The 26,580-nt window shown below is 44.6% G+C and overlaps 2 protein-coding genes across 7 annotated transcripts in view; both read left to right on the top strand.

Moving 5' to 3' along the window:
- The first annotated feature begins 468 nt into the window (after positions 1 to 468).
- On the top strand, positions 469 to 13,357 carry LOC309522019 (protein HIDE1). 3 transcript variants are annotated; one of them, XM_082205221.1, is made up of 8 exons: positions 469 to 1,040; positions 4,395 to 4,718; positions 6,950 to 7,003; positions 7,256 to 7,348; positions 10,212 to 10,236; positions 11,205 to 11,248; positions 12,520 to 12,557; positions 12,856 to 13,357. In XM_082205221.1, exons 1-8 carry the CDS (start codon positions 992 to 994, stop codon positions 12,976 to 12,978), a joined length of 750 nt encoding a protein of 249 aa, XP_082061347.1. In that variant the 5' UTR covers positions 469 to 991; the 3' UTR covers positions 12,979 to 13,357. The 3 variants fall into 3 exon arrangements, with proteins under 3 accessions (XP_082061347.1, XP_082061348.1, XP_082061349.1); XM_082205223.1 differs by having other exon boundaries at positions 471 to 1,040; positions 11,205 to 11,259; positions 12,856 to 12,978; XM_082205222.1 differs by lacking the exon at positions 12,520 to 12,557.
- A 4,986-nt stretch (positions 13,358 to 18,343) lies between these two features.
- CARM1 (coactivator associated arginine methyltransferase 1) overlaps positions 18,344 to 26,580 on the top strand; it is a 40,402-nt gene continuing 32,165 nt past the window's right edge. Inside the window, exon 1 of one of the 4 annotated variants that reach the window (XM_082204926.1) lies at positions 18,344 to 18,541. In XM_082204926.1, the coding sequence (XP_082061052.1) occupies positions 18,388 to 18,541 (154 nt within the window). In that variant the 5' untranslated portion in view covers positions 18,344 to 18,387. The remainder of the gene's footprint in view (positions 18,542 to 26,580) is intronic. The other 3 variants (XM_082204927.1, XM_082204925.1, XM_082204924.1) reach the window with 3 other exon arrangements.

The following is a 26,580-nucleotide window of genomic DNA, read 5'->3' on the forward strand; positions in this document are numbered from 1 at the left end:
AACATATATAAAGACATAATAAAACATTAAAACAACTTCCCTGTACAGGGCTGTCTTCAGATGGTTACTTATCTCCTTGGTTCCGGGTGTTAGAAGAATTCAGAGGTCTCAAATACAGAATAAAGGTAAAGGTACCCCTGACCGTTAGGTCCAGTCGTGGACGACTCTGGGGTTGCGGCACTCATCTCGCTTTATTGGCCAAGGGAGCATGTGGCCAGCATGACTAAGCCGCTTCTGGTGAACCAGAGCAGTGCACGGAAATGCCATTTACCTTCCTGCTAGAGCAGTACCTATTTATCTACTTGCACTGGCGTCCTTTCGAACTGCTAGGTTGGCAGGAGCTGGGACTGAACAACGAGAGCTCACCCTGTCATGGGGATTTGAACCGCCGACCTTCTGATCGGCAAGTCCTAGGCTCTGTGGTTTAACCCACACAAATATTCATAAATGCACACATATCTAAATATATATGTGTCTGAAATAGTACAGGAGAGCAATCCTGAAGTAATTTTGACTCTCCCAATGACCTGAAATATTCCTCTGCTGTAAGGGAGGCAAATGGGGAAAGCCTTCCCATTGTCTTTTCGCTTACAAATCCTGTCATTAATGCCACATGGGAGGTATGGTTGTGTATTCTAAACACTGCTGGATCTCTGCCCATGGCACCCTGTTTTATTGTCACAGGGAGCACTCTGGGTTCTGCAGGGCTAGACAGGACCCTCTTTACAATAGGGAAGCTCTTACAGTAGTTACAAAGCAACCAGTGATTGTTCATTTGTTATGGCAATGGATCTGAGAGGGAAACAATAAAGTCATATTCGCAACAGGAAGTTGAAAGGTCTTGTAACTTTGGACAGATTGCAATTTCCTCCCTAAGTGGCGAAACTCCACATTAAGCAAATTGTCTTCTCTTTTTTTGTTCTTTCACATCTTGCAAGGAATTTGCAATGAACAGTTGGCTTTTTCCATCTCTGTTTACAAAAGATACAAAATGCTCCACAAAACCATGGATCTGAAAATTCTCTTTCTTCTGCTAGCTGGTATGTTTGTTTTCTGCTAATTTTTTACGCCTTCTTTTGTGCAAGGACTTTCTGACGGCTATTCCAAAGGGAGAGGGGGGGAAATGAAGGGAGGCAAAACTAACCAGGTGTTAGTTTGTACGGTAGGCAACTTACTGTCAATGTTACACTGAGAGGTTGACTTTTGGAGTAGGCTTTGGCCTTACTAAACCATTGGATGGTATTCTAAGAAGACCTGTTACAAAGAGGAAGGCTGAAGGTGAGGAAACATTCTTTGATGTTAAACAGCCTGCAATGCTCAATTTAAAAAAAAAAAAAAGATTAGAAGAGGGAACGGGGCTACGCGAAGACACGGGTAGTCACAATTGTGGCCTAAATAACAAATTCATATCTGACAAGGAAAGTGGTCATAAGTAAACAAAGCAGGCTGGAATTTTTGATAGTGTTCTATAATATTCAGTTTTGGATAGTGCCCTGTTGCACACTTTCAGGGAATTTTGTAAGGTGTGTGTGCAAGAGAACAAAACCAAACATTACCATCTCTATCATGTTTCATATGATTCTTGTTTATATATTACAGCTGATTCCTGTTTATATAATTTTGATGATAATTTCGATGATAATGTTTTGCCCAAGCATTAATGCAAAACATCAGTACTTTTTCTTTTATTTTTCAAAAGCTTTCTAAATAACTAAAGCATTTTATAAATATTAAAAAGCCTTAGGGAAGGCTTTTCCCTAAGGCCAAAATTTGGATAGGTTCTTAAAACGACGTTAGAAGCACAAGCAGGGCAAAGTAGGTTCACTGCTCATTTCAGAAGCCGAGAAGCTTGCAAGCATAGTGTGAATTTTGCTCTGTGGCATTCGCAACATAAGGGGAATAAATATGAATTTGCCCCCAGGGGCCCAACAACATCATACGTAGCCAATTTTGTGGCGGAGCTGAACGAATTCTGCTGTGCAGTTACATTATAGAATGGTTGGAATCATATAATTGTAGAATTGGAAGGGACCCTAAAGGTAAAGGGACCCCTGACCGTTAGGTCCAGTCGCGAACGACTCTGGGGTTGCAGCGCTCATCTCACTTTACTGGCCGACGGAGCCAGCGTACAGCTTCGGGGTCATGTGACCAGCATGACTAAGCCGCTTCTGGCGAACCAGAGCAGCACATGGAAACGCCGTTTACCTTCCCGCCAGAGCGGTACCTATTTATCTACTTGCACTTTGACGTGCTTTCGAACTACAGTGGTACCTCAGGTCAAGTACTTACCGTATTTTTCGCTCTATAAGACGCACCAGACCACAAGACGCACCTAGTTTTTGGAGGAGGAAAACAAGGGGGGGGGGGATTCTGAATCTCCGAAGCCAGAACAGCAAGAGGGATCACTATGCAGTGAAAGCAGCAATCCCTCTTGCTGTTCTGGCTTCTGGGATAGCTGCGCAGCCTGCATTCGCTCCATAAGACGCACACACATTTCCCCTTACTTTTTAGGAGGGAAAAAGTGGGTCTTATAGAGCAAAAAATACGGTAATTCGTTCTGGAGTTCCGTTCTTAACCTGAAACTGTTCTTAACCTGAAGCACCACTTTAACTAATGGGGCCTGCTGCCGCTGCCGCGCCGCCAGAGCACGATTTCTGTTCTCATCCTGAAGCAAAGTTCTTAACCTGAAGCACTATTTCTGGGTTAGCGGAGTCTGTAACCTGAAGCGTATGTAACCTGAGGTACCACTGTACTAGGTTGGCAGGAGCAGGGACTGAGCAACGGGAGCTCACCCCATCGTGGGGATTAGAACTGCCAACCTTCTGATCGGCAAGTCCTAGGCTCTGTGGGTCATCTATTCCAACCCCCTGTAATGCAGGAATCTCAGTTAAAGCATCCCTGACAGATGGCCATCCAACCTGTCCTTAAAAACCTCCAATGAAGGAGAGCCCAAACAGCTCTTACCACCAGAAAGTTCTTCCTGATGTTTGGTCAGAATCTCCTTTCTTGTAACTTGAAGCTATTGGTTCCAGTCTTACCATCTGGAGCAGGAGAAAAAAAGCTTGCTCCATCCTCCATGTGACAGTCCTTGAAAATGGCTGTCCTATTTTCTCTCAGTCTTCTCTTATCCAGGCTAAACCTACCCACTCCCTCAACCGTTCCTCACAAGGCTTGGTTTCCAGGCCCTTCATCATCTTGGCCGCTGTCCTCTGCGCACATTCCAGCATGACAACACCCTGCTTAAATTGTGGTGCCCAGAACTGGATGCAGGATTCCAGGTGGGGTCTATTGGTTTGAGGTACTGCTTCTCTAACTTGAAGACCTGAGCAGAAAAGGAGGGCAAGCACAGGCCCCTCTGATGCGGTAATTGTTGGAAAGGAGAAGTTGCAGCATTCAGAGCAAAGGGTAGGAGAAAGGCTTGAGTGGCAGGCAATTCCAAACATTTATTTTATTGAAAATTTCCAGTGGACAGATAAAGTGAAAGAATTTGAACAAGAAAGGAAAAGTAAGAGGTTTGTATCAATACATGAATATTGGGTTTTCTGAGCTTGGAGGCAGGGTGACAACAGAAGCTTGACAGGAAAAATATTGAGGCAGGGTGTTTTGAACATTATGTTATGTCCTCTTAAAATGCTGGTTAGGTAAAGGTAAAGGGACCCCTGACCATTAGGTCCAGTCATGGCTGACTCTGGGGTTACGGCACTCATCTCGCTTTATTGGCCGAGGGAGCCGGCGTACAGCTTCCGGGTCATGTGGCCAGCATGACTAAGCCGCTTCTGGCGAACCAGAGCAGCGCACGGAAACGCCGTTTACCTTCCCGTCAGAGCGGTAACTATTTATCTACTTGCACTTTGACGTGCTTTCGAACTGCTAGGTTGGCAGGAGTAGGGACCAAGCAACAGGAGCTCACCCCATCACGGGGATTCGAACCACCGACCTTCTGATCGGCAAGTCCTAGGCTCTGTGGTTTAACCCACAGCACCACCCGCGTACCAAAAATGCTGGTTATTCCACAGTAATTGCCCAAGGTGGAAACAGCCTTAACTAGACAGCACCCAAAGAACACCCCACCCACCCAGTCTAAGAACACCCGCTCTTAATTTTCTGAAAATTTGACCATAATGCTTATGCCTGTTTTTTCTTTTTTTTCCATGATTTGAGAGCTCACAAAAACTGATCAAGACAAGACAATCTATACCACACCTGCTGTAGAAAAGACTAGCATTGCTTCAGCAGATTCCTACTTGTACAATCGCTTGGCTGTGCCTTTTGAAAGTACCACCTCGTTACTGATGAAACTGCATCATCATCATCATCATCATCATTATTATTATTATTATTATTATTATTATTATTATTATTAAAACCTCACTCTTTCCATTGTGCTGTTTCAGGCTCTTGGGTGGCTTCCAGCCTTCTTCCCTCTCCACTTATTTTTCTGGATGTGCTTTCCGAGACACTCAACGAAGGAGACTCCATTAAGATTGCTTGTTTGGCACCCAGGCAATACAAGGATGCCCTGTTTTATTTGTTCAAGGTGAGCCATGGGGAGCCGCTGCAGGTTGTGCATGCCGCAGAAGCACAGCACCAAGTTATTTTCTTTCTGGAGAACATCACTCTTAGTGATGGAGGGCAGTACAAGTGCCAGTTTGGCGTCTACAATGGAAGTGCGTTGAAACCGTCTGCGTTTAGCAACCTCCTTGAGATTACAGTGGAAGGTGAGTGCTACCAAAGCTTGATGAGCTCATTTTGGGTGATTGGTTGCACCCGCACTGCTTGCAAGCCATGACCCGCATCATACCCCATTGTAGAGGCTACGCCAGAGCTTTAGTGTGTCAGCTGCAGTGTTTAGGTGTGTTGTGTGAACGCTCCCTGTGCTCCTCCCGGGGCTGGAAAGGGGTTAGTTTAACCTCCGGTTTGCTAGGAGAACTGAATGAAGCATGTCTAAAAAGTGTCATCGGCATGAAAAGGTTGGAAAGCCCTGGTCTACGTAGTATGGGTAGAGTCTTGACTTTTGGATTCTAGGGCAGAGGTTCCCAAACTTTTCCCCCTCTCTGGGTCACACTTTCAAAATAAAAATTTGAAAATTTGCTCGCACCACAACAAATATATATATATGAATGAAATACACTGGGGGGGGGCAACAATTCTTAGCAATGCTTGATTTATAACATAGAACACAACTAAAATAATTAAAAATATGTTCCAGCGGCGTCCAAACTTTTTCCAAAGAGGGCCAGATTTGATGAGGTGAAGGGCCGTGAGGGCCAGCCAAAGTTGTGCTTTTAGGATTGAAGTTGTTGAGGTTTTTTAGGATTTTACCCCAGGAAATAAACTGCGACAGACCGGATTAAACTGACCAGCCCCTGAAACAGCCTTTGGACATGCCTGGTTACTATACTGCACTGAAATGTTAAAATGCTTCTTTGATTATCCTGGAATCTTTCCCACCACACTTGCCATCCTCTTCTGCCACATCAGTGTTGTGTGCCACAACCTTGGAGAACCATTGCTATAGGGAAAAGGTTGGGAATATGTTCACAGAATCACAGACTCGTGGAGTTGGAAGGGACCATAAGGGTCATCTAGTCCAACCCTCTGCAATGCAGGAATATTTCACTTAACATGGGTCTCAAAACCATGACCCAGAGATTAAGAGTCTCATGCTCTACCAACTGAGCTATACCTTGGTAGGGATATCCCTTGCTCTGGCAGGCTTTTCACAATATTGGTCAGGGCCTGCATTTAGCACCTGACAAACTTGGAAAGCTGTTGGAGCACTAAAAGGGACCACCACTGATTCATTTCCTAAGCCCTCCTCTTAAAAACAAACAAACCCTGGCCTGGTATTCTTAGAAGTGCTGGGCAGTCTAGATAGTATGCAGAGGATCATGATATCTCTCCCTGGAAGGTGATGGGACAGAAAGGAAACATAAACAAGCTGTAAAGAAAGATTACCGGTAAATTGATCTATGAAACCCAGTGAGCTTTGTGGCTGAATGGGTCCTAGATCAACACTTGAACCATTGCACCACAACAGTGTATGTATAAATTTTGTATAAATTTTAATTGGTAGTGCAGGTCCAGGGTGGAGTGACTTTGGGGATGGGCAGGAAAACACAACCTGGAGACTTTCTGTCAAGCTCTGCCCACTGGTGTGACTCAAGAGCAGTGGAATAGCAATCAATACCCATGTCAGCAACGTGGCTCACCAGAGCGCAGGGGAAGAGTCAGGCTCAGTAATTGAGCTAAGTGAGAGAGAGAGAGAGACAGACTCTGCAGATGAGAGCTGTCTGACAGAGCCGAGAAGGGACAGTTCGGCCCCGCCCCTTCCAGAAGAAGACACTGTTAGCTCTCAAGAAGCGGGAGAGTTAGGAGGCAGCCAGAGTGTTGCTAGGCAATCAGCAGATAAGCAAAGGACTGAGACTGTGTCAAGTGAAAGCGGGGAGGGGAAAGGCCAGCCTCTTAGTCCCTGTTCTAGGAGACTGGATAAGATCAGAAGACAACAGAAGGGCAAGAGGGAAAGGGCGGGAGTTTGGCATCCTTCCTGCTGTGGGAGGGGCAAAGATTCAGACTGACCAACTATCGTCAATGTGAGCAGGCAAGAAGCCATGCTCTGGATGTGGTTTTTTGTAAATAAACATACATAAAACTGTCGGAGAGTCATTACTTCTTATCGGGGCTTGCTTGCCTGCCTGGGATCATTGCAATCCATGACTGAAAAAAAGCCATAATATGTAGAAGTTGATGTACCAAATGTGCCCACAGAAAAACTGGATCTTTTAATTATCTGGAAGCACCCTTTTTTTGTTCCTGGAGACCATGTTTGGCTCTTGTAAGGGTGGGGAGATGACTGATTTTAGCAAACCACTTTTTCTTTTACATTTATACATTCCTCTCAAAAAGGAAAAACTGCCTGGTCATCTCTTCTTTGTCTTTTTTGTTTCAGCATCCAGCTTGACCACTTTCCCTCCAACAGCTCAGCCGAGATCTGATTCAAAAGGTAGGCGCTAAAGGGAAGATAAGCAGTGAGCGTTTGGGAAACGTGTCAGAGGGCCGCTGGGGGAATGTTTGGGGAAAGATGCACAGAAGTGTAGCCAAAAGGCCTTTTGGAGCCTACGTGGGGCAGGATAGGGGAGAGAAAGAGGACAAGTACACACCCACCCACTGCTCCACACTCCAGAAAAGTAGATTTGTATTTTCTTGCTTTGTTCTCTTGCATTAACTGTAGCTCACTTGCGGCCTCCTTTTCCAGGTCCATTCTGGGTTCTCCCCGTTGTCCTGAGTGTGGTTGGAATACTGCTCCTGGCTGTGATGCTGCTGGTGGCTGCAGTTGCATTGAGACGCTGTATGTGGAATTCAGAAAATGAATATGTCTAATCTTCCTGTTTAAGGGCACTGGCCAATAAGGATGATGCTTAGCCTAGGTTGGAGACCTCTAGGACTTTCTTACAGACCCTGTTTCACTTTGTGGCCTATTGGTATCTTACTTGACGACAAAGATGTTGCCAAAACAGTCCCTAACCGTGAGTGCACGATACGCGACAGTGATGGAAAACTGGATGAGGGGGTTATACTACTAGACAAGCTTTAGCTGTAAAATATCTGAAAGATTTATATTCTCTCTGCTCTGAAAGATAATTACAGTGGTGCCCCGCAAGACGAATGCCTCGCAAGACGGAAAAACTCGCTAGACGAAAGAGTTTTCCGTTTTGGAGGTGCTTCGCAAAACGAATTTCCTATGGGCTTGCTTCACAAGACGAAAATGTCTTGCGAGTTCCTGCTGGTTTTTTCCTCCCCCCCCTTTTCTAAGCCTCTAAGCCGCTTATCAGCTGATCTGATCAGCAGATAAGCCGCTAAAAGCCGCTAATAGCGCTAATCCGCTAATCCGTCAATGGGCTTGCTTCGCAAGACGAAAAAACCGCTAGACGAAGAGAATCACAGAACGGATTCTTTTCGTCTTGCAAGGCACCCCTGTACTTTCTGAAATAGAAAATCCAGATTACATCATTATCAGCCCATTGCAGATCAATGTTTTTCTTTAGTAATAATATACAATATGAGCAGGAACAGCACTATTATGGCTTTCTAGGGCTACTGTGTCTTTAATTAGAAGTTTCCTCCTTGTAACCTCTGTAATTAGTTCCTTCCCATTCACTTTGAGATTGGCCTTGAATTAATCAGTTACTTTTATGCAGAGAGGCAGAATATTTTAATTACTGGTTTCCTCTTTGCAGCCAAAGAAATAACACATTTTTAAAAAAAACACTGTTTCATCCAATTGCAACTGTGTGTTTAAAAAGAAAATGAATATTAGTATCATCCTCCTCATCCCTTGCTTCCTGTAATATCTCTCCTGATTAAAAGCTTGCCACAAGATTGTGACATTTTGGTTGGTCCTAATAAAGATATCATCCAACTATAGATTTCTGAGGTTTTTTTCTTATGGACCAACACTGCTACCTTGTCTGTGTATGTGTGTAGAATATGTGAATACTTCTTTTTGCATCTTTTTTTCTTTATTGTGTATTTTCCCATATTTGTTTCAATTAAAAACAAATTTAAATTAAAAAAAAACTTTAGCTGCAGAGAGGAAACCAGTAATTAGCCCCCACTCCAGCAGCGAACAGGAACTGACTAATTAAGGAACAATTTAGCTGAACAGGGCTATTATAGGGACAGAAGACGCAAAGAGGAAGCTTCTAGTTAAAGGGAAAACTGAAGAGGACCTTTGCTAAATGGGACTTACTTCTGAGTAAATATTATAGCAGTGTTCTGGCCATGGGGCAAAGCATTACTAAATAATAAAGTTCTATTATTAATTGCCATGTAGAAACACCATTTTAAAGCCACTTCCAGCCGATTATGGAAAGCAGTGCCTCAGAAATGCTAAAGGGTCCTATGGTGAACGTGGCAGACTAGGTCGGTCCCACAAATGTTCCTGGTAAATTAGAGTATTTCAGTCTTAAAGTCTGGTGCCTCCTTCCCGAAGCCTGGGAAGATTCTACCTTGCTTAGGGAGGGAGGCATGATGCTCCAGACAGGGTCGAAGAGCCCTCCTGCCACCTTCCCACAGCCTGACTGATTTTGGGAAGGACGCAGGAGGTCTTTAGCATCCTGTCAGAGGCATGGCTCCTCCTTCCCAAAGCCTGGAAAGATGCTTGCATGTGTGACATTTCTCCACCCGCCCCATTGCCCTTGCAAGCTGGTGCCTGAGGCCCTATCTGTTCTCCTATGAAAAATTTCACCACACGCTACGTCTGAGTAGTTTCACCTTAGTATTCACATTGTTGACACAGTTCTGGTTCATAGCTGTCAACATTTCCCTTTTTTAAAGGGAAATTCCCTTATTCCGAATAGGATTCCTCGCAAGTAAAGGGAAAAATTGACAGCTATGTATCTGGTTAGTTAATCCTTGTCAAGGTAAAAATGCCCCCATCCCCACACCTTGCCATTTCCACATCTGGCCAGTGTGTGAAGTGGATTGCCAAAGCGTGTGCGGGTGGCAGGGAAGCATGGGTGCTGCACTCATCAACAACCCCTCTCGTTGGGTGCATGCACTTGAAACTCCCGGATCTCTGTTGGGAATAAGGCCTAGAGCTGGCAGTGAAGGGGACCGCGAGGACAGAGCAATGTGTGCCCAGGTATCTGCAATGTGGTAAGAGAAGTCATTGTTATGCATGGGGGTAAAAGGCAGGAAATTTAGGGTCACAAGCTGGGTGATGTATGCCATAAGTGTGGCATGCATCTCCACCCCCACCGGCCATCCCAGACACTGAGGTCCAGCTCCGAGGGCCTTCTGATGGTTCCCTCACTGCAAGAAGTGGAGTTACAGGGAACCAGGCAGAGGGCCTTTGGGGTGGTTGCACCCACTCTGTGGAACGCCCTCTCAGCTGATGTCAAACAGATAAACAGCTAGGTGATTTTTAGAAGACATCTGAAGGCAGCCCTGTTCAGGGAAGTTTTTAGTGTGTGATGTTGTATTGTGCTTTGACTATTTTCTGTTTGGAGCTGCCCAAAGTGGCTGGGGCAACCCAGTCAGATGGGGGGCATATAAAGTTGTTGTAGTTGTAGTTGTAGTTGTTGTTGTTAAATTTGCAGCCCTCAACTGGACACAAGCAGTAGGGACTTTGTACCCTCAGAGTGCCTAATAATGTCAGGAGTGCATTTCCTTTTCTGATGCTTCCCTCTTGTTTCTTCCCATTTTACTAGTTAAAGAGAGAAGAAAGAAGCAAAGGTGAGAGGAGCTCACCCCCATTTATGCAGTTTCAAAAAACTCTGGTGGAGGTGAAATATTTCCGATGTGTCCTGAAAGTCGGTGGGTGCAGTGGGGCAGACCTGTGCCTGGCTGGAGTAGGGAATTATTGGGGCAGAGGCAGAGAGTAGCTTTTCCCCTTGTGGATTTTTCTCCTGAGGGGCTTGCTTGAAGAAAGTTTTCCCCAGCTAAGGGGTGACTATCAAAGAATCGTAGATTTGGAAGGGACCCTGAGTATCATCTAGTCCAACCCCCTGCTGTGCAGGAATATGGAGCTGTCCCCAGGGATTGAACCTGCAACCTTGGCATTATCAGCACCACGCTCTAACTGAGCTATCCAGGCACAATAGAAAAGCAACATGGAACACAAAGGGGTTATATTAAATGCTTGTCCTATAAAGTGTGAAGGGTGTTATGTACTGAAGTTCTCACCCTGGCCCAGCAGGGGGATACTGTAGATAGTTCAGGTCCACATATGCAAATAAGGGATCGAAAGTGACGTTCAGTGATTGGATAGTTACAGAAAATGGTTACTGTTACGTTGTACTGGAGCTCTATATAAGCAGGCTGACTGAACCCTTCAGTTCAGTTCTGTTCTGACCTGTGAATAAACAAGAGCTGTTTGGAGAATCGCTGTGTTGTCTGATATGTTCACCCACAACCTAACAAAGGGCGAACAAGCAGCCTTGCTTATAGCGATCACCATACTCCATGCAGCAGAGGGCAGAGCTTGCTCTAGTTGAAATCCACTTGTCTATACAACAGACCCAGGAAACGGGGTCTTGTCCTTGTGCCTGAAAGGATAAATCAAACCTGATAAATTAGGATAAATTAGCCAGGTGGGAAACTAATGTAGGCAGTAACTCTCAGTAGCTTTCTTTGGGAGAGCTAACAAGTACTGCAGAATTGCAAAATATTCCCGTTAGTTATATATATATTTATTTGCTTAGGGTACTGGACTCCTGCTGGACAGAAACAAGCTACCCCACCACAGGTATGTTAAATGTAAGTGCCAAGGACATGTGACTGCACATTTTCCGTGGCTGCTTCTGTTTGCATTTGTGTATCAGAGGCAGGTGAAGCATCATCCTAGAAAGATCAGTGGCCACAAATACCACCTGAATGCTGAGCTTGGGACAAGACCCAGCAATGGGGTCAAGGATATCTGTTGTGTTCTTATTCCTGAGCAGGGCTGTGCAACTTTATATTCATTGGCACGCAAAAGAGAGGAGCCCATTCACTTCGCATCACAACCCAGATTTTGCAAGTGATGGTTTGCTTATCATTGGCAACGTATTATTTACATCAGGAACTGAAGAAATACAGGTGAAAAATGAGTCTGGCCCAGTTAAAAGCAAACAAAGCCAGGAACAGAGGAGGAAAGGACTACTGTTCATGTTGATGGCCCAATGCCCAGAAAAAAGAAAGCTTTGCCTTAGCAAAACAAGTTCTCTCCAGCCCAAAGCCATACTCTACAAACAGGGGAGGTGCGGGCATATTACATATTTTGTTCTATTCCTATTATTGGCATCTCTAGACTACTGTAGGGACGCGGGTGGCGCTGTGGGTTAAACCACAGAGCCTAGGACTTGCCGATCAGAAGGTTGGCGATTCGAATCCCTGCAACGGGGTGCTTGGTCCCAGTCCTGCCAACCTAGCAGTTCAAAAGCACATCAAAGTGCAAGTAGATAAATAGATACTGCTCCGGCGGGAAGGTAAACGGCGTTTCCATGCGCTGCTCTGGTTCGCCAGAAACAGCTTAGTCATGCTGGGCACATGACCCTGAAGCTGTACGTCGGCTCCCTCGGCCAATAAAGTGAGATGAGCACTGCAACCCCAGAGTCGGCCACGACTGGACCTAATGGTCAGGGGTCCCTTTACCTTTAGACTACTGTAAGAGAAACCTTGTTCCTATGTTATGTTGCTGTGCTGACAGTGGAAAGGTCCAGAGAGAAGGGAGGGACAGAAAGTAAAGTAGCAGAATAACTCTTTAATTCATTTGTACTGAATGCTTTCCACCCCTTTTCCCTTTTTTTCACTGAAAAACAAAGATTACACCCATCAGTTCACTGAAAAAGAATTAGAGTTGGTGTTGATAATCTTACCACTGCATGTCATAACTTCCTTGATTCTGTGCGATCCCACATGATCAATGAAAAGAAGATATTACAAGTGCTGTTTGGTTGCTTTTAGATGTTAAGACATTTGTGTAACTATAATTTATTCAGTTATCAAGTAACCTTGTTCACGCTGCTTTTTCCGCAGAGACATCCTTTGATAACTCCGTGTACACTATTACAATGGTAAGTTGTTAACATGGGAGCCAGAAGTTGGAATCTAGTTGCTTTTAGGAATTGAGACCAGAGAGTTCTGTGGGCTATTATAAAGCAGTCTCTCCATGGCTAGGAATAACCCTAAGGCCTGTAGCTGACGAGCTGGGTAGCAAGGATATATGTTATGGCATCCAACGTATCACGAGAGAGAGAAATTTAATGGTGATTTGGCTGTTATGTAGAGCTCATCCCCATGGTTTAGCTCTCTCCATTCTAGTCTTGTTTGTCTCCTTAATTTATCTCCATCTTGGCATTTTTATCTCGCAAGAAAACGGACCAGGAAGCTATAGAGAACAACGGTGCTTGGATCTCGTCAGCTACAGGTACAAGACTTTCATCCCGCTGCTCTGTGGAAAAGCCAGATTTTTGTACTTTTAGAGGATCAGAATGACCTTTCACTTGATCACACAGCTCAGGATCTCTCTGATAATCTTCCTCCCTGACATCCATACACTGCAAGTTGTTCCTCTCAGATCATCAACAGAAACAGAGTTCATCGACCGTTTTTGGCCAGAGTCTCCTCGTCCTTGCCATCACAAAGTTCCATCTTCACCTTTCTAAGTTCTCTTCCACTGCCAATCACACATTCGGAACTTGGGTCATGTGGAGGTGGGGAAGATGTTGCCGATTTCATCCATTTCTGGAATGATTTTTGGATTTGGGAAAAGTAGGAACAACAAGGGTGAACTTTGAGAGTTCTTCAGCTTTGGGACTGTGGCAAGACTGGAAGGAGATGAATAAAACCTGGGTGACTTAACCTTCAAAAATAATGCCATTGCCTGCAATTTGCATGTTTGAGACAAAAAGAACAGTTTTTGTTTTTGTTTTTATTCTGCTGAAAACAGTAGCATTTGGATCGCATATCCTCAGACTTTCTTTAAGTGCCTGCAACCAAGTGTTTTGCTCTGCCTTCCAAAAACACTGGGAAATTGAGAATAACTTTCCAGGATCAAAAGCAATAGTGAATTCTGGGGTACCTTAGAGACTAATGAACATATCTGTTGTGGCATAAGCTCTTACTGAGAAGAAACTGGTATCTGCAGTGGCTTGCATAATATTTTCCAACTGTTCCTATGCCAGGCAAACTGGTCCATCAGGCAGGCTGCTCTTTTGGTCCAGCTAAGATAGTTACTACTGATCCTTCACTTACATACATGTAAATTAGTCAGTTGCCTTCCCTCAACAGACAACAACATGAACAACACTGTGGGGTGGGGTGACTGCAGCGGGTGGGGTGGGGTGGCAGCAGGGCGGGGTATGCTCTGGATTTGGGTGAGAAAACGTTGGAGAGTATGCTTCCCCCTACTGCCAATCTGCTGCCATGCCTTGTTGCAGCCTTTCTCAACCTAGGGTCCCCAGACGTTGTTGGACTACAACTCCCATCATCCCTAGTCCTGGTAGCTAGGGATGATGGGAGTTGTAGTCCAGCAGCCCCTGGGGACCCAAGGCTGCCCTGCTACACCCTGCGCACAGGAAATGCCAGCAGTGGCTAAGGAAATCTGGGGACAAATTTGTGGAAGGTGTGGCTATCAATTGCTCCTGCCAACCTAGCAGCTCGAAAGCACGCCAGTGCAAGTAGATAAATAGGTACTGCTGTGGTGGGAAGGTAAACGGCGTTTCCATGCGCTCTGGTTTCCGTCACGGTGTCCTGTTGCGCCAGAAGCGGTTTAGTTCTGCTGGCCACATGACCCAGAAAGCTGTCTGTGGACAAACGCCGGCTCCCTTGGCCTGAAAGCGAGATGAACATCGCAAAACCCATAGTCACCTTTGACTGGACTTAACCGTCCAGGGGTCCTTTACCTTTTTACCTTTCACCAGCCGCCACTGCGGTGTTCTACTTCCACTATCGGAGGCAGCCCACCTCTGAATGCCAGTTGCTGGTTGTAGTTGGAGAGAGTACTCTTGTGAGCAGATTTGGCTTGCAGGATTCCTGTATGCGCCTGGTTGGCCACTGTGAAAAGAGTTCTGGGCTAGATGGGCCTTTGGCTTAATTCAGCTGGCCTCTTATATACTGCCCAGGGCCCCTCTGGGAGGAAGGGTGGGATGTTAAATAAATAAATGCAAATGTTCTCAGACAGCACGCACTTCTTGAGAGAGTCACATGGAGAGGCATACACACCTAACTGCAAAAAAAATTCAGGATGCAGCGCAACATTGCAGCATCCTAAAGCAAAATCTGGGCTCCACAAAATCTGGGCTGCAAGGACCATGGAGATTCCTCTCTTTCCCAGTTTGCAGTCTGCAGCATCCAGTTTTGAATCCAGATAGAAGGTGCCATTCTTTTGGAGTGTTTCTGGATTTAAACTTCTGTTTGTTTGCCTTGCTAGGAAGTGAGCGAGGTCTAGGACATCTGATGCCAAGAACGGGGGCTCTGGTGACAACAGCAGTGGTGACCCTGCGTTCTTCAGCTGTGCTTCTCCTTCCTCTGCATCTAAGATTCCCTTTCCAGCATAAAACCTACTTTTTTAACCTGTATGGGGGCAGAAGATGGACCAAGCAGCTTGGCAGATGTATTTGGCTTCAGCATAATCTCTTGAAGCCGTTTTCTGTCTCAGTGAAAATGAGAAGCATATTCTTACGCACACAAACACCCCAAAAAGAAAGTGGAGCTCATCTGTGTGTCACACTGAGCATTTCTATTTAAGCAGCTATGTTTGAGGAAAGTCTACTGACCACTGCCAAGGAATGTACCAGCTCATTAAGGAGTGACTATGGTGTTATAATGGGATGCGGGTGGCGCTGTGGTCTAAACCACTAAGCCTAGGGCTTGCTGATCAAAAGGTTCAAATCCCCGCAACGGGGTGAGCTCTGTCCCAGCTCCTGCCAACCTAGCAGTTCGAAAGCATGCCAAAAAGTGCAAGTAGATAAATAGATACCGCTCCGGCGGGAAGATAAATGGCGTTTCCATGCGCTGCTCTGGTTTCGCCAGAAGTGGCTTAGTCATGCTGGCCACATGACCCAGAAAAACTGTCTGCAGAGCAGACAAACGCCGCAACCCCAGAGTCGTTCGCAACTGGACTTAACTGTCAGGGGTCCCTTTACCTTTTTATGGTGTTATAAGTTGGTATTTCAGGATGTGGGTGGCGCTGTGGTCTAAACCACTGAGCCTCTTGGGCTTGCCGATTGGAAGGTCAGTGGTTCAAATCCCCGTGACGGGGTGAGCTCCCATTGCTCTTTCCCAGCTCTTGCCAACCTAGCAGTTCGAAAGCACGCCAGTGCAAGTAGATAAATAGGTACCACTTTGGTGGGAAGGTAAATGGCGTTTCTGTGCTGGTTTCCATCACGGTGTCCCGTTGCACCAGAAGCGGTTCAGTCATGCTGGCCACATGACCCGGAAAGCTGTCTGGGGACAAATGCTGGCTCCCTCGGCCTGAAAGTGAGATGAGTGTCGCAACTCCATAGTCGCCTTTGACTGGACTTAACCATCCAGGGGTCCTTTACCATACCTTTACCTTTTACCTATAAGTTGGCTTTCAGGTCTCATGTTGCAAGGAGGAATTATCTTGAAATTCAGCCAAAGCGAGGTCCACAAATGGAGACAGATACCAAGAATGATGCTGGTCATTTAATTTGCACAGGTGAATGGGCTCAGTCCCCTTTTACTTGTTACTTTCTTTATTTTTACCCTGCCCTTCCTCCAAGGAACTCAGAGTGGCATGCACACTGTTTTCCCTCTCACAACAGCCTTGTGAGGCAGCTTAGGCTGAGAGATAACTGACTTGGTCAGGGTTGCCCTGAGAGTTTCATTGCAGTTGGGATTTGAACCACGAGTCCATGTCTCACATTCTAAACCACTACAGATTTCCCTGCTATGGCGCTGCAAACTTTGATGCAACAGGAAGTGAGTGAAGTGGAGTATGACCAATATTTCTCAACACTGGGCAATTCAGACCTCAACCCCCTGGTCTCAGAACAGCTGCTGCTCTCAGTTCTCTGCTGCTATTTCCAGAACTGCTCTCCTCCACACAGTGCAACTTTACTTCTGCTCACACCATACTCGGTTCCTTTGTCCTGCTACAAACATCTCCTTGAAGCTTTGGTGGCCACGTCAACCACCTTGCAGAATGAAGCTGCGCAGGGACTGTACCACTTCAGTGGGGGATTTGTATGTTTGTGTGCTCTTCATTGTAGGGGCAAGGAGGAGGGGACTCATTGCATACAGGCAAAGCAGCATGTCAGAAGGGGTTGGTTTTAGCTTCCTGGCAACACTGTTTTTAAATTTTGATTGTCCCACCCGTCCACCCGTTCTTCCAGAGGGAAAAGCTCCCCTGTTGCCTCTGCGTTCTGTTATGCTTCTTTGGGGCGGGGGGGGGGGAGTGTGAACCTTGTCAGTAAGTAAGTACAGTGGTGCCCCACAAGACGAAAAACTCGCTAGACGAAAGGGTTTTGCGGTTTTTGAGCTGCTTCGCAAGACGAATTTCCCTATGGGCTTGCTTCGCAAGACGAAAACGTCTTGCGTTTTTTGCAAGTTTGTTTCCTTTTTCTGAACACCGTTAATACAGTTGCGACTTGACTTCGAGGAGCAACTCACAGAACGCGGTGTGGTAGCCTTTTTTGAGGTTTTTGGTGATTTTTGAAGCTTTTCCAAAACTTTTCCGACACCGTGCTTCGCAAGACGAAAAATTCGCTAGACGAAAAAACTCACGTAACGAATTAATTTCGTCTTGCGAGGCACCACTGTACATAAATAAATAAATAAATAAATAACATCTTTGTCTATCTTTTTTGTTGAACTTTATTATTAATTATTATTATTATTATTATAATTATTATAATTATTATTATTATTATTTGCAGAGAATAATTAAGATTAGGAAAACCAAAATGCAAAGCAGCCCCTTGCTTATCTGCCCTATATGGCCTCTGAACCTGGAGGTCCCATTGCAGTCTATGACAAGACTTCTCAAAAGAACTTGTTTAGGGAAGTTTTTAATGTTTAATGTGTCATTGTGTTTGTAATATTCTGTTGGGAGCTGCCTAGAGTGGCTGTGGCAACCCAGCCAGAAGCGCGGCATGTAAATAAGAAAATATTATTATTATTATTATTATTATTATTATTATTATTATTCAATCCCCGGCTGCTGCCACCACTTTTTTATGGCTGTGCAGTTTATCTGAAAAGCACTGTAAGGGAAAGCAACCTCTTCTGCGCTCCTACTTGCTTGACTAGTTTTTTATTTAGTTTTTTATATTTATGTATGATTTTCATTTTATTCATGATTAAAAGGTTTTTTAAAAGGTTCCCATTGTATCTACAACCTGCCTTGAGTCAGGGAAAAGCGGGGGGGGGGAATAAATAAATCAACAAGAACAACTACAGAGTTTGCCATTTCAATGCATACCCACTCTGTTTTTGCCCCGCACATGCAGGATGTAACAACAACAACAACAACAACAACAATAATTACTAGTTTGCCCATGAATGCCAACTGCATCCTTGCTCCGTACAATGCAGAATTTTGCCGCCGCGCTTGGGATCCGGAAATGCCGCGCGCGATCGCTTCGGCCCTTTAACCTCTCCTCTTTCCCCTTCGCCCGCTTTCCCCCCCCCCCGCGGGCGCTGTCCCCTCTGGCGGCCGGCAGGGGTCGCCCTCCTCCGCCCTTGTCCCTCCCGGCTCCCCCGGCCGCCCACTGGCTCCTTCGCGGCAAGCTCCTTCCCCCGCCGCCCGCACGGGGCGCTGTCCCACTCGCTGCGCGGCAGCGCTCAGGAGGCGCGGCTTCCGGCCTCTCCTCCTCGGCGCCCCTCACAGCGGCAGCAGCAGCAGCAGCGGCGGCCGCGGGTCGGGCCTGGGATGCCAAGATGGCGTCGGCGGCGTCGGTGTCGGTCTTCCCCGGCGTGCGGCTCCTGACCATCGGCGACGCCAACGGCGAGATCCAGCGGCACCAGGAGCAGCAGGCGCTCCGCCTCGAGGCCCGCACCGGGCCCGAGGCCGCCTGCCTCGCCCTCTATAGCCGTGAGTGGAGGCGAGAGACGGGGCAGGTGGCCGGGCGGGGGGAAGGGGCCTGCTCGGGCTGAGGGACGGGGGGATGAATGGATGGATGGGGCGCTGAAGGGCCCGCGCCGGTGCCTCTGGGCATGTGGAGAGTGCCGCACCTCCGCCACGCTTCCAGGGACGGGGGCCGGCACTTCGGTCCCCCCGGAATGGCGCCGCCTCACTCTTCCTCCAACTCTCCCCGTGCCGAGGAGGAAGGGGGTCAGGGAAGAGGTGCCTCAGGAACGGGGTTGGGATGAAACGCCGACATGGGGATCCCGCCGCCCGAGGCAGTCGCCTTGCCTCGTGGGTGAGCCGGCCCGGCATCCCGGGGATAGTTGGCATGTTTTGTGCCACGATGGGTATCTGCTGAGGTGCCGGACAGGGCTTTTTTCAGGGGGGACGCAGGGGTATGCATACCCTTAAACATTTTGTGAATCTTTGTACTTTTGTCCGTTTACTATATTAATTTAGCAGGATTTGAAGTATAAAATGGTGATTTCCTTGAGTCAAAATGAGAGTACAGTGGTACCTCGGGTTAAGTACTTAATTCGTTCCAGAGGTCCATACTTAACCTGAAACTGTTCTTAACCTGAGGTACCACTTAAGCCTCCTGCTGCTGCTGGAGCAAGATTTATGTTCCCAACCTGAAGCAAAGTTCTCAACCCAAGGTATTATTTCTGGATTAGCGGAATCTGTAACCTGAAGCGTATGTAACCTGAAGTGTATGTAAGCCAAGGTACCACTGTACCCCTAAACATTTTTTTAGAAAAACAAAAGCACTGGTGCTGGGCCAGGCAGACAGGCTTGAATTGTCCTGAGACATCAGGGGTTATCCTTATGTTCTTAAGATGGGGCAGGCAGGCATCCTCCTTGGAAGGAATGGGCTGGGGTGACCGCTCATTATTCTTGCCATCAATTGCATTTGTATCCTGCCTTTCCTCCAGAGAGCTCAAGACAGAATACAGAAATTCTGCTCCTCCACATTTTATGCTCGCAACAACCCTGTGAGGTGGGTTATTAGGTTGAGAGGCAGCGGCTGGCCCAAGGTCACCCATTGAATTTTGTGGCCAAGTGGGGACAGCGGTAATTGCCTGGTCTGTGCTGAGTGGCTGTCTCTGCTTCTTGCTCTTAAACACAAGCTGACTGGTTTCTTTGAATACTTCACCTGCTGGATGTCTAGTTCTGTGTTGCCTTGAAAGGCTTTCACAGTCTTATGGAAAACTTGCAGGGAGTCCAGTTGGTTCTTCAAAAAGAGATGCAGATGCCTGTCTAGCTCTGAAGTACCTTAACTAAACTAGTAGAAGTTGATTCCCCCCTCCCCCAAGCCATCTCTCAAATTATCACATCAATAGCTGATTTCAAAAAAGGTTTTTATTTTGGGGGGGGGGCACATAGTGGTTAAAGCTGAATGTGAAATGTCTGTTGTGATTCTAGAAAACAAAAAAGTAAATGGGTTGAAGGGCCAAGTAAGTAAAGATTTTTAAAGATTTTTTTCGGTCAGCACATGAGATTAAAACTGGAATAGGGCATTTTAAAATTTGGTTAATGTGAAGAAGATCCTTAAGTTTATTTTTGGCCTGGAAGCCAAACAGGTCCAAAATCTGGCAGGTTTTTTTGAAACTGGGTTAAGAGGTTGTTTTGAATATCAGAAGAAAGTCAGTCATCAGACTATCCAGTCATCAAACTATAGAAGCATATGTAGTGAGGTTCATTTGTCCTGGATACAAATGGCATTTTAAGAGTGTTTTCATATACTGCTGGAATGGCTACTCAGAAGTATTTACACCATTGTAATAACAATACTTAATGACTGTATAGTACTTTAAAGTTTCTGTTCATTATCTTAGTAATCCAGTTCAGTAAAATAGACCAGTTTTATCATCCCAGGTTGAGGCTGGGGTTGTCAAAGGTTGCGTAATGAGCTTATGTCTGCATAAGATCTGAATTGGATCTTCCTAGTTCGCATCTCCCAATTTAAGCTACTCTGCAACACCACTGGCAGATTCCGCTGCAGTTGTGACATCCTAATGCTGTGCTTTGTGTATGTTTAGTTAGCTAGGTCCTTCAAAGGGACCTGCTAATATGTACAGGATTGTAGTTCCAGGTTCCCAAGTAACAATGCAATGCTGAACCAAGTCTACTCAGAAGTAAGTACTATTCGATTCAATGGGGCTTCTAGGTAAGTGGAGTTAAGATTGTAGCCCAAGTCAGTCATACCTAGCAGAGTAGTGCAAGCGGCTTTTAGCTTCTGGGACAGAAACACTTCTATCAAGTGCATCATTCTCTGAATGATTGGTGGAAAGGATTCCTAGTATTAGGAAGAAAATGGGAAAGTGCAATGAAACTGGAGTATGTGGTTCAAGAGGGGACCAAATTGTTACCATGGAAGTTATCCAAAGATGCTGTCATTCTAGGGGCTTTTAATGTGCTCACATCAATGAAGGAAGGAGCAGGATGCACCCAATGGGTATCCATATATGTACAACAGAATCAGCCTTGAATTGGGCGTCCTAGTAAAGTGTCTGCATTTAGACCTGCAGAGAACATAGTCACTTACTAGGTTTAGCCTCAAAGAGTGGACTGTGTGTGCTTTTAGCTGTCAATCTTGCTTGATGATGATGCCTCTTCTGGAGACAACTGCAGGGAGACTTGAAAGACTTGAAGCTGTGGAAAGAAGCCACTGACTTTATTAGAATGAAAGCACTGCAATCCTGTGTGTTGCAACACAATGCATCATGACTCCTCAGTAGGGTGACTACAACTCAGCGCTGGACTTGACAGGTTCAGAATATTTCGTATACATGATCTGTAATCCTTTCTAGCTTGCATACCAAGTGAGCTCTTGGTGTTCGGGGCCTGCAATAGCAGGGTCAGGGGATACAGCTGCAGTAGAACTGACCACTCTGTTGCCCAACAGGCACCCTGTTCAGGCTTAGTTGGTCTGACAAGTGATGTGGAAATTTTGGTAAACTTCAGCATACATGATGACTCTTTAGTGCTGGCTTAGGCGTTTATTGCCTCCATGACAATTGACCTGTTAACTGGTTGAAATTGAAACAAAAGCCCTCATGAAGGTGGCCACATACTTCTCTTGTGTTGTAGGGAACAGCAAGAAACCACCAAGCTAATGTATGAGATAGGTTTCTCTAGGGAAGGTTGCGGGACTCAGGAGTGCAAATGCTGCCAAGTGAATAGGTTTTCGTCTTTCAAAAGGCCTGGTTTCTTTTTTGCTTGACTTTGGAAGATTCACTCATTGCAAGGCTGTTCAGGGGAACGGGGCCTGCCTGTCTGCAAGACCCAACAATGGGTGGGCATTTTTCTAGTGCTTTTATTTTTCTGCAGAAAAATGACTGCTCCATAAGTTCATTAGTAACAATGAATGAATACAATTGCAAATACAATATTAGGCAGGCATGGCCGTTTCAGTTTTTAGATTTATTTATTAAATGCAAGTAAAATAAATTGCAATAAATGGGCTGCTCTCTAGGGTATCATAAAACTTTCTTTTGCAACTTACCCAAATTAGCATAGGGAAGTTACCCTAGATTGAATAGGGTTTCCCTCTCTTGAAAACTTACACCACTGATAAAACCCATCAGCTAAACACACAAAATTGCTTTTTCAGTAGATTACTTTCACCATCTTGAAGGAATTGTATAACTCTGACAAATCCAGTGTGGTGGTTGAGAATCTGTAACTTCCCTTAGGTGTTCATCAGCTTTGCAGAATTGTTGCTAGTTTAGGTTAAATATAAGGAAAATATTTTGACATCTGCTTTCATGTAGTAGTGTAACAAACTCTTTGGTAGATGTGAATTTGCAGAGCAATTGTTTGTTGCTTTTGTTTAAAACATTTGAGAACTCAACATGGGTCCTCCTTAATCCTCTCTTTAGGCTACACATAGGTCTTTCCAGCTGTCTTCTAAAACCTTTTCAGCTTCTCAAAATCCAGTTTGAAGGGAATCTAAAACTCCAGAGGTTGTTGTTGTTATTATTATTATTAATTAAATTTGTATACTGGTTGGTATATCTACTACCAGCACTGAGCAGTGTGACAGCCATTTTAGAAGCAGCTGGCTCAAGGGGTTCAGCCTAAAACAGAAGTGATTTTTGCTATGGGAAGTGCTTTCTCTTGCTGTTTTTGACCCCTTAACTAGGCATTTTTAGTGCCTACATTGTATTGGACACAAGCCTCACAATACTTTACTTCATGTTGTCTTCTAACAGGAGAGACCACAAAGAAATAAGATAATGCGCTCTTCTCTAGTGCTTGGTTTTAGTATGCAATGTGCAACCTCCATTACCTTTTTAATAATATAGCTTTACTGATATTTTTCTGTGAAGTATGCAAACAAATGCAAAACAAATAAGCAACAGTCATTTTGCATTAACCAAAACAAACACGAGGTTGGTGTCCACTAGCAAATTCTGGTATCACATAGAAAAGCAGAGTTTGACCCATTACCAGCATTCTTGAAAGTATGCCTTGTATACTTTCCCCATCTCACCTCTTGTAGAAGTTAATTGCTAGCTGACATTTAGAGACACCTTTCAAACCTCAGACTGGACTTTTGGTGACTTAATGAATAGATACAAGTTACTTCTTTTCCCCAAGAAGAAGATCTCCAGAATGGCTGCAGTCAAATATAAAACACACACATTAAAATATGTAAAAGAATAAAAGATGACAAAAATCTGAATTACATCAACAACTCCAGAAAATATAAAAAACTGGAAAGAGCATGGAATATAAACCTTCAAACCATGTCACAAAAGTGAATTCTTTAAGCTTTGCTGCTGCTCCAGGTTACCAGGAGACAAAACTTCACTTCTCAAGCAGCAGCCTTCAGAACATTCTTCTAGAGCAGTGGTTCCCATTTGGGTTATGTGGACCTGTTGGGTCTGCAGACCACTAATTGGGAACCACTCTTGTAGGGTAAGTGACCTGATGCTTGGGCCTGTAGTTTCTCAGGTTTAATCTGTTGTAAGGGAAATCTTAATGTTAAAAGCCAAGAAAGACCTCCGTCCATAGTGTATTGTTGGTGGGCATGTGGGCAAACGACTAACCCCACGTCTTGAGAAAGGGATACTATAGCTTGTTTATCAAGCAACAGTTTTCGCTGTGTTGCCTTCCTATGCTTTCTCTTGCGACTTTGATTTCAAGGGATGCTCAGCAGATGATTTGAAGGGAAATTGACAGCTCTTTTTTTCCAGGTTTCTTTCTAAGCCCTAACAAGTTTCTTGTTTTCCTTCTACCACTTACTTTTCTTTTTTCTAATTACCAAAAGGAAAAATACCAGGTGAACTATTGGATCTTCTTTAAACGGTATTTCCTACCAAATTATGGCTCCTATCCAAAATAATGCTGTAAAACAGGGGTTCCCAATGTCTCTTTTCTCAGGGCCACTCTGCTGACGGTAGTTCAGGGACTAGAAGTATATTTTTATACACAAACTGATCCCCTTACAGATGCCCTAAGCACAAACATAATATCACCTAGTAGAAAGGGCTTGACAGGGATTGGGCACCTATGACCCATCACAGCCATGACAACTGCATGCAAAATCTAAAAGAGATGTCACTGTCCTGACTGCCACCCAAAATATGTAAACAGAGGCTCTTACTTGTAAAAGTGACCCTTATTCAGGCAAGTAACAGGGCTCGTGATAATAGTGAAGTGTGGGGCACCTCTCATACCTTGAAAACATTTCCTTTATGAGTGAAATACTGGGTCAGCTTCTTACAATACCTTGATTAAAATATGGTAAGGCCAGCCAGGACTGAAAAAGTTGCTTTGGAATCTCAGTCTGGGCAGCCATATTTCTTTGGTTGGTTGGGGTTGAATGAAAGTAACAGCTGATTGATTTGACACATCCTTTCTGGTTGGATGGGGCAAAGTTAGGAATGTGAGAGCTGGCTAGAGATCTGTTTAACATGTTCCTGGTAGTTTCAGAAAAGAAAGGAATGGTGTTTAGTAGCACGATCTGATCACTGGAAAGTTTCTTCTAATGCCTGACAGTTATCAGGCAAAGTTTCCAGTTGCTAACAAAATACGTTACGACTGTATGCAGGTGATAGTCCTGCTTCACTATTTAAGCTAAGTGCTACTTGGAAATCCAGCAGCACTCAGATCCTTAGTATCCATTGATCATATAGCAGAGGGAGCGTTTGTATAATTAAGATGTGACCATATTTTTAGAATTCTGTTAGCTGAGCTTTCTATTAGTGAATAATAAGCTATTTAAATTTCACAGAAATCAGATAAAAAATGGTATTTTTTCATTCATCTACCAGAGAGTTTCAAAAAAATGAAGGTGCAGCCCTGAATTTCTCTTTCAGCAATATGGTAGTTGAATACCACAATATGTATGTAAGATGATGAAAACTTCACATACGATTGCCTTCAAACATAAACTGGAATTCAGATTTGTTAGTTTTCTTTTTTAGCTTTCTGATTTCTGCCTTCATGATTTAAACATGCATTTTCCACCTTATTTTTCTCAAATTTTGAACTTTTCTATCCCTCACCCAAGAGATACTCTATGTAAATTTTACACTTGAGAAGACAGATTATATCAGTTTTACAAGAAAAGTAAAGATAGCGAGTCCCCCAGTAGAAATTCAGCACAGCAGCAAGCAAGTGTAATAGAAACCCTGGCAGACATCCAACAGGTACTCCCTTCCAAATAACTTGCCACATATGTAGCTAATGAACTTCAACTAGACAGGGACATAAGGTTGCTTGATTGTTCCTTATGAACGTTATTGGTCTGGAGTTTAGCTCTAAATGAGTGGGTAGACATTAGACTAATGTGTATTCCCCGCCCGAGCACTATTTAGTATTTAAGAATTACAGTAACGACTCCTGTACAATTTTAATGCTTCTGCAGAATTTAGCTAAATTCTGTTCTTTACTGGGACTGTTTAAGTAATGTTATGCATTATAAAGGCCCACTGTTCCCTAGCACAACTAAGGACTTAACCAGTTCTTCAGAGGCGAAGGGAATTTTAGGGACTGTATACCTCTTACACATTTGCATCGTATGTAGCTGGGTTGTAGAACTTGTGTATGTGTTGCTGTAGCATACAGAGTTGGAGAATGCAGACCTGGAAGAGCTAGAGAGCTAGTGTAGTGTGGAGTCCAGACTGGACTGCGAAGATAGGAGACCTTGTGCAAATCTTGTTTCCATCATGGGTTGCAAGGTAAAACATGTGAAATCCTTTCGCTCCTCCAAAGCATCATATAAATGCTAAGTATTGGTGAGGATGTTGTTTCTGCTAAAGATATACATGGATATTAGAGGGAAACATGGATATTAGAGGGAAACAGAAAAGATTGGTGCCTCCCCTGAGCGCACTCTGCTTGGTATTGGGTCTTGGCCTAAAGGCTAAAAAACAATGCCTGCTCTGAGCCCACAAACCTGAAGTATTATGTGTTTATATTTGTTAGCCAAGTAAATGGAGCAATAGCCAGAATCCAGCTCAGCCTGTAGTGGTGGAGCTAAACCTGGGAAGAAATCAAGTACCTTATCCACTATTCAGTTATCGAATGAGATACAGATGTAATAGTTAAGGTGCTTCATGTCATTTCATTTCACTTTGGTCCCAGCTTGTGTGGCTTACTACCTGGGTTCTGGATATTGCTTCCTTTACTTGGTTAACACGTTAAACTCATATGTCTGAAGATGTTCAGACAGGCATCAATCTTTTCTGTCTCCTTCTAGTTCCCAAGGTATCTCCTTTGTATTCAGTTCACCATACATTTGCTTCACTATTCCTCTTGAAAGATAATGACTTGGCGTAGTAGAAAATTGAAGCTGAATCTCTTTGATCCATATACAACATGGATCCACTACACCACGCTGTCAGGTGGAGTAATCACTGCATAACTGCTATCAGTAAGGGATTTTTTGTTGTGATACATTCATAGTTAGAATCCCTGTTATAATTGAATTCTACCCATTTAACTCATTGTAGTGGTCTCAGGGTCTATAAACAAGAGAGAAAGCAATACGGTTG

The sequence above is a fragment of the Podarcis vaucheri genome, assembly GCF_965113315.1.
Source record: "Podarcis vaucheri genome assembly, chromosome: 17".
In the NCBI taxonomy this organism is placed as follows: Eukaryota; Metazoa; Chordata; class Lepidosauria; order Squamata; family Lacertidae; genus Podarcis; species Podarcis vaucheri.